Below are 13,029 nucleotides of genomic sequence, written 5' to 3' on the forward strand. Positions count from 1 at the left end.
TACACGGACCGGAATACACAATTTATGCTTCAAAGACAATTTGATGGACACATCGGCTCCTACAAGACCGGACCGGAGTTTCTTTTTTGTTTTTCTTTTTTTTATAGAGACTTTGAGTCGATTGGCCTCATTCTTTAATCGAAGTTAAATCCTCATTCAGTTCGTCCTCTGGAGCAAAGCATAAATTCCGAAAGGTCCAATTCGGTTGCGTGGTAGACTATAGGGTCTAGGAAGTTCATCTGAACTAGCATGACCGCGGAGGTTGTTATACCAAGAAGAAGAGGAAGCAAGCACTCTGGGTGAGTGTAAAAACATTTACTTACATCAACAAATAACCTCTATTCACGGTACTAATAGTGGGCATTTTTATTCGTACATAAAATATTTACAAACATTTTACACAATGACAAGAACTCACTACCCCAAATCCATCCTATTGCTAACTGACCTCTGACATTATACTTAAGCTCTACCAAGCTCGCCGTACATCGTAGGAACTACTCTCCAACTGCGTACAGTTATCGTGAATTTTCACAAACTCTCCCTGTATAATCCTGGTTTCCTATCCACTGACAGTGGACAAACTCTCGCACCGCCCGCTCTAATCGTCCCCATCGCTGATGCTCCGTGCGTCCATCGAGTCGGTGCATATCGTCAGCTCGGGGGAATCCATGGCGTTCATTATACGGCCCCCGCTCATGCCGTTTTGCTGCTGCTGTTGCTGCTGTTGCTGCTGTTGAATGTGATGTGGTTGCACTTCGCCGGCAGGAATGGGGACTCCGTTCGCTATCTGTCGCTGCCGGATCAGCGCTAGCCGTTGCTGCGTTATTTCCAGATGATGCTTGCGCCATTTGATTCGCCGGTTCTGGAACCACACTTTAACCTGCGCGGAGACAAGGGAACATTACATTGCATTGCCTATTCCAGTTACAGCTTTCTTCAGCATGCTTACCTGTGCTTCCGTTAGCTGAAGCGTGTGGGCTAAGTACAGACGTTCCGGTCCGACCATATACTGCTGTCGCTCGAATTCTGCCTCGAGACGCTCCAACTGCTCGGGAGTAAAGATGGTGCGCACTCGTTTACTTTTCAGCGATGCAGCCGACGAGGACATGGCGGATTTCTTGCTTAGGTCTGTTGGGGGGGAATAGAAAGCAAACATTAACATCGGCGGCTCTGTGGCATTGAGCACTGTACTTTGAGGTATACCTTTAAACTTTTCCCTATTATGATTCTGTCCGTGATGATGTGGTCCCAGTGCCATATGATGTCCAGCCGCAAGCTGCTGCTGATGTGCAACCGCATGCTGTGGCAAATGATGATGCTGTTGCGATGGTTGTTGTTGCAATTGTTGTTGGGACTGCTGTTGTTGCTGCTGCTGCTGCTGCTGCTGTCCCTGGTGATGGTGGAAAGGGTTTCCAGCAAAGTGCGGACTGACCTGATGATGCAGAGCATGATGAGGATGATGATGCTGATGAGGATGATGATGCGGATGATGATGCGGATGGTGTTGGTGTGGATGATGCAAGTGCTGTTGCTGATGTGCACTCGCCGACCCATTCCCACCGGAGGGATGGAAAGCGGAAAAGCTCCCACCAACAGCACCATGTAGGCCAGGTAGCTGATGCAGGTTCTGAAGCGCACTCAGTGTGCCACCCTGCGGCTGCTGCTGCTGCTGCTGCTGCTGTGGGCCATATCCCAGTGATCCACCGCACGTATCGACACTGTCCACACTGTCGGCACGGTCCCGTTTTTCCATACCGACGGCAGCGGCCGCCATGACGAGTGGCAAACGTCCCATCGCTGCGGCGGCTACCGCTGCCGCCGCAACCCGCTGTTGCTGCTGGAAGCCCGCCCCGGTGGAAAGATTCATCGCTCCCTCGCTGTACTCGCTGGCAACGGCTGCGGCAGCCGCGGCCGCCTCATCCTGCTGCTTCCGCAGCCCCAGGATGGCCGCTATCGTAAACGATTTTCCCACGAAACCGTCCGTGTCGAGCACGGCCGTGGTCGTATCGTTGCACGGGCTCGCACCCGCACCTAGTCGATGGTCACTTTGATCGTCTTTCTGGGAGCCGTTGTGTGGTTTTTTACTATCGATTTCGATTTCTTCATCATCGTTATCTTCCTGTTCGCTAGCAGAAGATGTCTTTTTTAGCGACTCTTTCCCATTTGCATTGTCCATCTCGTTACGCACGGTTCCCGCACAACGAGAGGATCTCCCCGGCCTTTCTACGCAATCCGGATCATCCACATCGATATCGATATTGTTCTCCGATTCACTACCATCCGCTTGGCACGGCTCGACCGCTGAATCAAACGCTTCGTTCTTCAGTTCTCGTCCGCCCAGTGCGCCAGCGAAGCTCTTATCATTACTACTATCATCCTGCTCCTCGTCTTCCTCATCCGTTCGAGATCCCTGGGACGATCGAGCGTAATGGCCGAGAGAGCTGTGGGATCGTTCTACTGGTCGAAGGTTCGCCGAAGGACCTGCGTGATACGCTGGCTGATGCGATACCGATGGACTAACGGCTGCATGTAACTGTTGCTGCTGCTGCTGATGGCCAACCGCTCCCGCCAAAGTTTGAAGCTGCTGGTGGCCATGGTGAGCATGGCTGTGGCCCAACCCATCGGTTGCCAGCGCCAGAGCGGCGGCTGCTGCCGCTGTGGCGTGCGACGTGTGCAGGTTGAGGAAGTGGGTTAGTGGGTTCGCATGATGGTACTTCGTCGGTTGATGGTGTATCATGGTGAATACCTGTGGACGAAAAGAATCCATTGTTAGTTAGGGGATGTAAGTGACGTGACATGTGGTCAGAAGTGTTGGACGCATCCATCGATCCTTAAGCTGGATCCTTTATGAAGGAGTAACTGTTTTTTTACCATTTTTTACCACAAAGTGGTTTATCTTCTGGTAATTAGTTGTCCCCCGATTTGAGCTAAAAAGTTTAATTAAACAGCTACCCTTTTTTGCTCATTAAAAGTGTAGCCACATTGGTAACCACATGGTCACTGCGTCAGGTATAATACCGACCTGAGAAGATGGCAGGGAAAAGTTTCTACAAAGCTTTACCTTCACCTCACTTCATAGCAATGGACAACCGAAGTGAAACTTTTCAGAGCTTATGAACAATCTAGTAGCCAGTGAGTTTGTCATTTTATCATGGAAAGGAATTTATGAACACTGTCGTGACTGTCACAATGACCTAACTATTCACTTGCCGTTAATTGTAGTTTCTTTCCCATCAATCTAGCTTAGCTTCTTTCAAGATAATTATTTTCAGCCGAAATTGAGTAAAAATGTAAAAATTGAGATTAAGTCTACAGGGTATTTTGAATGCTCAAAAGATACTTAAAGTCCAACAGGATTCCTATAGTAATGGTGTTTAGTTCGTTTCTCACAACAGATCTGTTATGGAATCTAGCTCCATTGTGACTTCCTCCACATCAACAGCTTTAGACTGTTGCACATGAAGCCCCCCAATACCGATATGCTGCTCAACCCACCGACCGCACCAGAAAACATTGGCCACAGCAAAAGGTTAATGTATTTGCATAAATGCCCCTATGCCAGCCGGGCATCATATCAAATATCCTGCTTTATGAGGTCACTTTTCCATCAAACAACAACCCGAACCAGCTCTATTGTCCGTTACGGTATCAAACTTCCGCCCTCGTGTTCGGACACACGGGACACAACACAATTGAGGTTATGGCTAGTGACTCTACACTCCGACACACACACACACACACTTCCCCGTATCTACGATTGCAACACCACATGTGAAATGAAGAATACACAATACCGGGCCATACCTTCACTAAGCTCACTAAGTAAGAGCGGTCGTTCCATTGTTCATCGAGCGATCCAGTTTATAGGGGACAGAGTTAGTAAACTGAGATCCACGTTTTAGTTCCTTTCTGTGGCATCCATATTCTTTTCTATTTCTTTTTCTCTTTTTCGGACCAACCCGTCAATCCCCATTGTCATTACATTTGCATGCCGGTTGAAGCCTTAGAAGCCACCCGGGGGCAACAAGCACAGCCGGTGCAGAAAGCGCATTAAAACATCTCGCCACAATCAATTGTGTTGATTGCTGTGGAAAATTGACACCTACGTTTGGGCTTTACCGTGTGCATAAGTCGGTCTGTGGCACATGTATCGGTGACACACACGCATTCGGGCGAGGACATTTGATAGTGGTGCAATTTAGTAGCATAAATGCATAGATTGCAGCGCCAAATGGGGTTGAAACTTTCGAAGACAAATGACAAAGCAATCTAATAAAAGAACAGCGGCTATCTATTCAAAAGCCGACGGCGCGGGGATGAGAAAGAAACCTCAACATATCGCATTTGCATGAGCAACAGTTAATATGGGGAAAATATGATATTGCTTTGTTTCAATTGTGTTGATCCTATTGAAGTCAGGCTTCATGCTGTTATGATTTATATCAAATTTAAGGGCTTTTGTTTTGTTGCAGTTTATGCGGTTTCGGTTGCCGATATCCTTTCTCCTTACTTTTATGGATTTATGAAATAGGAAAATGTGCTATTAATTAAAGCTTTTTTTTCTGTTCGCATTGTCATTAACGCAGATTATTCCTGCTGATGATGATATGTTTAAAAACGTAAGGTTTGTTGATTTTAAAGCAAGTTTTGTTTTTTACTTTTCAAGAAGATACAAATAAAGCTAAAAGTGTTTGGAATTTAAAATGTTTCATATTTATAGCTTAGAAAAGAAATTTAAATTCAAAAATTGAACGTTTAACATGATGAATCATTAATTATTAACCAAAACTAGCTTTAAATGGCCGGTCTCGTAGTACAGCCGACAACTTGTACGACTTAACAACATGCCCGTCATGGGTTCAAGCCCCAAATAGACCGTGTCGCTTAACGTAGGACTGACTATCCTGCTATCCTGCTATCCAAAAGTCACTGAAAGCCAAATCCACTAGTGGTACAGGCAGGCATTGACTGACGACGGTTGTTGTGCCAAAAAAATAAGAGGAAGTTTTAAATGCCAGAAAAAAGCTTCAAATTCCCTGAAAATATTTTTAAAGAAGTGGAAAAGCTATAAACGTAAAGTCAATAATTACCTTTTTCATATATTCAGCTAACAAGCAACAAAGTTGTTCCTTTTTTTCTCGTTTCTCCCTTTCAAGTGTTTGTGTTTTTTGGTCACACACTGTGCCAATATTTGGCCCACTCAATTAGCTACAAATTAATTGCTTTTTATCAGCAAACGAACCGAGCTCAGCACACACAAGATCACACTGCCACCTGAATGTGAAAGCTTTTTCATAACCTTTCGTGGAATGCTTTTGCCGTCGTGTGCAATGCAACGCGCAATGCCGCAATTTTAATGATGACAATAGATCTTAATGAGTCGAATCAGCTTGTACCACTTAAACAATTAAGCAGGCAATCACAATAACTTCATTTGGGTGGTCATTTTATTTGCACCGAATTCACGTTAAGCTCTCAACCACACACAAAGCTGACTTTTACTGGCACTTTTATCATATTTTGTGCAAATGTAATTTAATTGTTTTTATTTCACTACCCGCTCCATATCGTGTGATGCACGTGTTAGTATAGCTTCGTATCCGTAGCAACTGCCACGGACGGTACGACACGGTTACGGTTCCTTTGATTCCACCACGAGTGTTGGCACCAAACTAAACGGAATTGAAGTGTGAGCCCTTTTCACTGGGCGGTCCAACAAACGGCTGTAGTTGTATGCTGTACGCCGTACGCCGGGTGTAACATAATCCGGGTGCAATGTCTCCACCTATGGCCGTTGATGAGTGGTATTGTGGATGTATTGCCCTCCCGTAGGGGTGCATCGGTGCTTTACCGTCGGCTATTTGTCGCTAACAGACTGCAAACTGTTGGTGTAGCATCGTCATTATCGTTCAACCACAAAATCCACCTGTGCTGAACTTAATTTCAGCATAGCGAAAGCGAACTACTTCTGCAAATCGCAGCAACTTCTCGATGTCCGACGGGTTTCTTTAGACAAGCACTTTAACACTTCTGAGTGTTCCGTTTGTATTCAACACTAATGTAATTAACACACATCACATCAAAGAGATTACTTTTCGTTTTGGCACATATTAGCGCACAGCTCATTAAGCTAGCTTTTAGGGTGATCGAATCCCGGATTAGGCGTTTAACAGTAGCAACCATTTAAATGCTCCAGTAACCGTAAACTCTAAGGCAAGCGATACCGTGCGTACGAACGTCAACAACTGACTGACTGGCTGGCTGGACCAGACAGGACAACGCGTCCACAGGACCTGCAGCGTAACGAGCCCGAACACCCTACTATCCTTCCGTCGCGCTGATGCAACCGATACACGGACCCCTCGGAGGGTGAGTGAGTGGCAGCCACCTCACCCAATAATGATGATGTTGTTTTTGCAGGTGCATAGGGAAGCATAGCAGGGGCGTCGAATGGAAAACGGGCAATGATGGTTCGTTAATTTGACCAGACAATCAAAACCATCCCGTCGTGCTCGCTCTCTCATTTCTCTCTTGCTCTCTCTCTCCACCCTTCTTGACAAAAACAGCACACACATCCCCTCACTAGGACTTGCTGCTGCTTTGATAGAACGGAAAGGCTAATAAAAATACCATAAAGTCATGAATGGGAAAACGCACCACGCAGCAAGCGTTGAAATCGGTGGGATGACAACCAGTACGATGCGCGGAAGAGGGGGGGAAAAGGTCGGCCGGAAAATACTGTGAGTAAAAAGGCTAACCAACCCGACCAAATCTGGTCCCTAAATGTTCATTCTCGGAATAAACCGCACCATGCTTCGCTTCTCCACCTCTCCCCCCTTCCCATTAGCCAAGTTTCCCCATTTTGTACGATACGCTTTCCCGACGGCGAGCTTTCCCAACGCAATAGAGCTCCAAAACCGGGCGAGTGAGTGAGCGAGAGAGCCGCGTAGCACAAGTGAGTTTGTTCGTACGTGTGTAAAACTGGGAGTAGGTGCGGGAGGCAGGTTGGCAGGGAAAAGGATGGGCTAAAATAAAATCATAACACTTGACAACAATATTAGCGAGGGAATGTGGAACATTTGCCTTCACTATTTCCACGGCAATCCGCTCGTGGGTGCGTGTGGGGTGCGAGTTTGTGCGAGGTTCCTGCACGGAAAAGGGTAGAAAGGGTAGATGTGGGAGAAGGGGGTGATTAGGGTAAGATTACAAAAGGCAAATGTGTGTGTGGGACAGAGAGAGTGAGAGAGAGACTAATAGCGCTGTAGGCGGAAAGGAGTCAACTAGACGTAATTTTCCACCCTCCGAGGGAAAACGCTAGCCGTACGCATGCGTCAGTTTTCCACTTCCGGCTTTTGCTTGCTCGTTTGTTTCGCCTTCCTTCCCTTCCGCTCTCGGGAAAACCCACCATCAAGTTGCGTTAAAAACGTAAAACGTCGGCCATTTTTCCACGGTGTGGAGGGCCGCACACGGGGATAGGGCAAGAGCTTTGGCGGAGCAAAGCAGTAATTTACCAGCCTACTGTTTCATTTTCTCGCTCTAATACCATCCACTCTGTCATTCCCTCTCTCTCTCTCACACACTCTCTTTCTATCACATCTTCCACTGAACAAACAGTTGAGCTCTGTCTCTCTCTCTCGCTCTCGCTCTTTTTCGGTCCCTTTTTTCCCGAAGTGCCGAAAGAAAAATGAAACAGCCCGCTCGGGAAAAACGCCGCTTTGCCAAATAACCTCAGCTCATTTGAAACACTTTTGGGTTCGTTTCGGGGAGGAATTGGAGAGCGTTGGCTGTGGCCCGATGGGGACGATGTGCCTTGCGAAACAGGCAGAAAGCTAAATCCTCTTCCCCAATGCCCCTTTTGTGGGGAGGACTGATTAAGTTGCTGTGAATTTTCGGGCTCATTTTCTTAACGGGAAATTTAATTGACAGCAAGATTGCGCTGGTCGAAAATGGAGCGACGAAGGCGCACGAAGGCGCACGATGGCTTGTCTAGCTGCTCAGGGACGGTCGCAGGGCTAGGCAACAAAAAAAAAAGTGTGCCCCCTTCCTCCCGTTCCGTTCTGTGAGGGAGTTGGGAGGGAAGTGCAGTGCCGCTATGTGCAGGAACGGAATGTGCCTTTGCTAGCTGATCGGAGCAGGCCAAGGCGAAAGCTAATGGCGAAGCATTAGGAAGCGTAAATTAAATGAACCGAACACACCGACCGACCGACCGACCGGGTTCGAATGGGGTAATGAGGGGGGGGGGCTAAGGATGGTTATGGTAAACACCGGTTTGGTTTTTGGGGTTGGATGTTTTTTTGTTCGTTTGTTTTAGATGCTTTTGGGGGGTAAAGAAATTAGATAGAAATATAGAAAGGATACAGAGAAAAACGTCTCCCAAGGATTTCGAAGGCGTGTGATCTCCTAAGAAGAAACAGTGTGTATGGAAAAGGATGAAAGTTCAGTAAGATGTTGGAGCATGAACTTGGAAAGGAGGCCGATTTCTAAAGCGATTTAGCTCAGCTCTGAAAATCGAATAAACGGCACCGATTGATGTTAATCGTTGTTTTAGATTATCACTATTAGTATATAATACAGATTAGCACAACGAGAGGATCTTATAAATAGAAGCTTAAGTTAAAAAAAACATATATCTCATAACTAATAAAACATTAATAGGTTGCTTTCATTTTGCACGGTAAACATAATGGCCTAATAATGCATAAGAGTTAAAAATTCAACTCCAGCTTTCATGGTATGCCTTAGAAAGCTTCTTCTAACCTGGTTATTTGTTTTGCCCGATGTTGTTCTAAAGGTATGCAACACGCAATACAATTTCGTGCTATTGACGTCTGTCTGACTCCTTTTTAAGACTTGTATCCATTAATACAAATAATATATTTAAAAACACTCTGAATAAACTCTGAATTAGCATTCAAAATTACTTGCTAGTTAACTTTGGGTTGTGGTTACCTCATGCTATTTGGTGTTTATTTTGTTTCATTTGCAAGCTGTATTTATGTAATTTTATGTCTACACGTTCATTACACACAGACATACTAAGTATGACCTCCCTATTAGAACTACAACCAAAAAAAAAAACACGGTATGAGCCGGAAAACTCCCTCGGAAAGCGAAAGATTCGCTCCAACACTCCATGGGATATCCAGCCTCCAAATAACAAAACAAAAAAAAAACATCCCCCTATAATATCCTACCTTCACGAGTACCCGTCGGTGAGGGTGTGTATGTGAGGGTGCTGGTGAAGGAATTCTAATTGAAATACTTTTCGGTGCGTTTCACTTTCGTGTTTCGCCGTTGACGGAAATATCAAAGGCACTCCACGCCAAGGCAGGAATGTGCGCCTCGGATTGCCTTGGCAGGGGGGGGGGGGGAGGGCGGTTGAGGGAACCGAATTTGTCCGTACGTAAAACAAGTGCGCCAGGGCAAAACCTGCCTGGCCGCTGGTTTTGAGGCAGGCAGATTGGGGTTCTATCACTTAGGAAAGATAGAACTTGGTTTGAGCATTTGCATTTGCTTCAGCGTTTGATGCTGCAAACTGACCGAAAATATAAAAAAAACCGTCAAAATGACAGTTAAAAAAGTTACTTACAACAATACAAAAAGTGCCTAGTAATATTACGGTAGAAAGTGAAATCAGAAACCAGAAACAGAAGCGGCACCAGTGAACCGGGAAGAGCGGATCACATCTCCAGGAATTTCCCGCCGGGTCGGTCCTTGATATTCGACGGCTCCATCTATAAATGACCCACAATTGCGCGCTGCTTTAATTGAGTTATCAGACGCCCAACGTCGTGCCAGAGACGAACCAAGAAACGTCTAGAAGTTGAGGGTGGGTGGGAAAATTAAGAGCAAATTAGACGCTGCCCGCATCCACCAGGGCATCCTCTCCGCCAAGTGGCAAACCAAATGAACTGGAAAACGGGACGAACGAACGTTAATTGCATTATTGCGCGTCTTCGACACTTTCGACGGTGCGGCGAAGGATGGTCGGTGGCCGGTAGCGTTCACCAACCGCCGGAAGCAGCATTCCACCAGAAAATGGTGACATGCCGGGGTCAGCTTTCGCGCCGGAGCTGAGATAGGAAAGGAAAGCGGCCGCGTAAGCATTACAATCGGCCGCCGACAATTGGCCGACGGTGGGCAACCGCACTGTGACGGTGGGCGATCGGTGTGCTGTGAAGCTTTCGACGTTTTGGTGAATTTTAACGCCTGTCAGAGAGCCTGGCTTTCAATGTTTGGCCAAGTACCGGGCGCGCTCTTCAAGTGCAAGTGCACCAGATACCGAATCAAAATCCGGAATGGTGTGGGGTACGGGGTGGCTATCTCCGATTGCGATTTGCGGCGGAGTGTAGTATGATGTGTGTGATTCAATTAGGATGCAATTGCATTGAGTTAATTAAGAGTTCACACATATTCGCAGTGAGTGTTTGAGAGGGATGAGGTTGGCGCAAGAGGCTGGGAAGAAGCTGTGCAGAATGCACTGCCTTCACTAGACCGGCCCACGATGGGTGTACAGGTACATTCTTAGCATTGATTACGCTCACAGTGCATTTTACAATCTTGAGTTAATACACCGACGGGTAAACGGTGTAGCACACAATCTGCAAACACTTGTTTGACACTTTCGATTCAAGCTGATTCAATGCAAAAACCAAAGCCAAAAAATCACTCCACTGGAACGTAGCCCTCAAATGCGGTGTATGTGCGAAGCAACGTCACACACACACACACACACACACGCACAGACAAAAACACAATACAAGGAAAAGCTCTCTTCATGAAATGTTTACAGAAAAAGTAACCCCATGTTTATCAACGGTAACGCGGTAACAACACAGGACGCACAGCAGGGCGCAAACGATGGGGCTAATGATGATGATTCTACTACTGCTGCTGCTGCCTCTACTGCTACCGCGTCTCCACCGTCAGCAGCGGGGTTGGCGGTTTTCCACGAACGATTTTCTCCCTCCCCCGTTGGGTCGTCGTTGTTGCATGGATTGCGTGCATAGCTCCGCCCACGTTTTTATTGCTGCGGTCGTTTTTTGGCGGCAACAGCGACAGGAAACTAACAACACACACACATCACGTTACAAGCGCTCTCCTCTCGGTGTAGGGTGGTATCGTTGGTAACGTGTATTGCGCTACCGTGGATTGTGCTTTGGGTTTGCAGTGTTGGCTAGAGTGGATTCAAAATGGTATCTAAACATTTACTAATGTAATATTGATGTTACTTGTATGGAGATAATAGATATAGTTAAAGTTTCTTCTAAAGCTTACTTTTACTCTTATTGTAATTTAACCTCAATTTAAACTGCGGCTATTTAAATCTAAACAAAGATTCATACAGCTCTTAACCATTTTCCACGAAAGTTGTAAATATTTTCCTTATTAATTTGCAAATAAGTGGCTTCCTTTTCTCTTCATACCGAGCATCGCTAATGTAATAATCCGTTTCATTTCTCTGCAGCCTTAACTTAATCATATCAAAACGTCAGCCACCGCCGGACACCACCGGACACTGCACTGCACACTTCGGTCGGTACGCATAGCAACCGCACGGCATACCTGGAATGCAGCTCAACCGTCCACAGCGACTAACGAAGCTTGCCCGAAAGGAGACGCTTTGCTGTCGCTTTGCTCGCAGGACGGCCAACACATACACGGCACGCGATTATGATAAAATCTAATAATCCTCTTTAGCCAGTCTCTCCAGCAACAAAGCTGACCAATGTCCACCAGATGCTGTCCAGTGTCCATGTCATACTGGCCGGGGTCCTGGCGACCAGTTTGCAAATGAGTAAAACGGTACGTTTTAAATGAATTCATTAGAGAGCGCTCGTTAGAGAGGATAGCAAACTGTGTACATTCCACATGATTTACCGTGCTCCAAATACTCCTTCACAATTTAATCCTGCAGAGTTGCTTTTTCTTCCTCGCAGCTACCTACACAGCATTTCTTTGACCGGCGAAGGCAAAAAAACGTGGTCGCAAAATATTTAATATGTTTGTTCAACAATGCATGCTCGCAGTACAGCGCAAATTGAACAACAATTGAGAGACCAATCGTTGCCGTGCTTTACCAATGTTCGGAGCTTGCTGTATTGAAGTATTTTCCCTCCAATGAGCTCCCTAGCAGCGATACAAGCGTTGAACTATTTTGCATTTTTTATGCTTTTGCTGAGCATTTTCTTCGCTGGCATTTTATATCGCTCGATGCAAATGAATGGAATGCAACGGGATGGGAGAGTGAATCAAAATGCCGGCCTATTGGCATCAGGTTTGCTTATTTTTAAATCGATTTGAGTTGGATTACACAATAAATTCCGGAAAGGAATAATGATAATGCATCTGGTATACGTTACGCGTTACTTTATCAGTAACCTTAAATCATGCCGTAATTATACCCTTTGGCTGTGCTGGTATAATGCAAAAAATCAGGCCCAGATCTGAAAGAAGCAATAGAAAAACCAAACATAGCCGTGTTACTAATTTTCGGAAATAGTGTTCTAACTTTCAGTTGTTTAATATGCATATGAAGAATCCAATTGAGAGCTACAGACTAATACTATTGACCATTGGGAATTATCATTCAATATCAGCACCACAATGGTCAATATCGTCAAGCTACATGGTTTTTTTTAAGAAATAAAGACCAAAATTCAGTAAACCTCATGTATTCTATGTCTTATATTTATGCATGATTTTCCCGAGGTTTTTTCCACACAGCAGTCTGATTTTGTTTTGCAGGGGCATAGTACAATCAACGATGTATAAAGACAGTGTCCCGAGAGTTAAAGATGATGGCGAGTCCCGCCTCTTATCTCGATATAACATTGAGAGGTACAATCGTTCCTTATCGAGGATATCGTAACAATAAATCTGATCGATTATTGTGTTATTATAAGTTAGTAATTTGTTTATTTGTTTAATAAAATAAGTAAAACAAATAATCAAATAATAAGTGATCAGGGTCAGTCGCAACGCATGGTGCTTTCGATTCTCTTGTATAAGAAGTCTAAGAAACTG

The 13,029-nt window shown here is 45.5% G+C and overlaps 1 protein-coding gene across 1 annotated transcript; it reads right to left on the bottom strand.

The window, feature by feature from the left end:
- Window positions 1-350: 350 nt before the first annotated feature.
- On the bottom strand, window positions 351-6,251 carry LOC120893428 (protein disconnected-like). The gene is made up of 4 exons (XM_040295293.1): window positions 5,094-6,251; window positions 1,207-2,749; window positions 953-1,131; window positions 351-883 (listed from the first exon to the last, which is right to left on the bottom strand). The coding sequence occupies exons 1-4, from the start codon at window positions 5,100-5,102 to the stop codon at window positions 602-604; spliced, it is 2,013 nt and encodes a 670-aa protein (XP_040151227.1). The 5' UTR covers window positions 5,103-6,251; the 3' UTR covers window positions 351-601.
- Window positions 6,252-13,029: the final 6,778 nt, after the last annotated feature.

The sequence above is a fragment of the Anopheles arabiensis genome, chromosome 2 (assembly GCF_016920715.1).
Source record: "Anopheles arabiensis isolate DONGOLA chromosome 2, AaraD3, whole genome shotgun sequence".
Taxonomy (NCBI): domain Eukaryota; kingdom Metazoa; phylum Arthropoda; class Insecta; order Diptera; family Culicidae; genus Anopheles; species Anopheles arabiensis.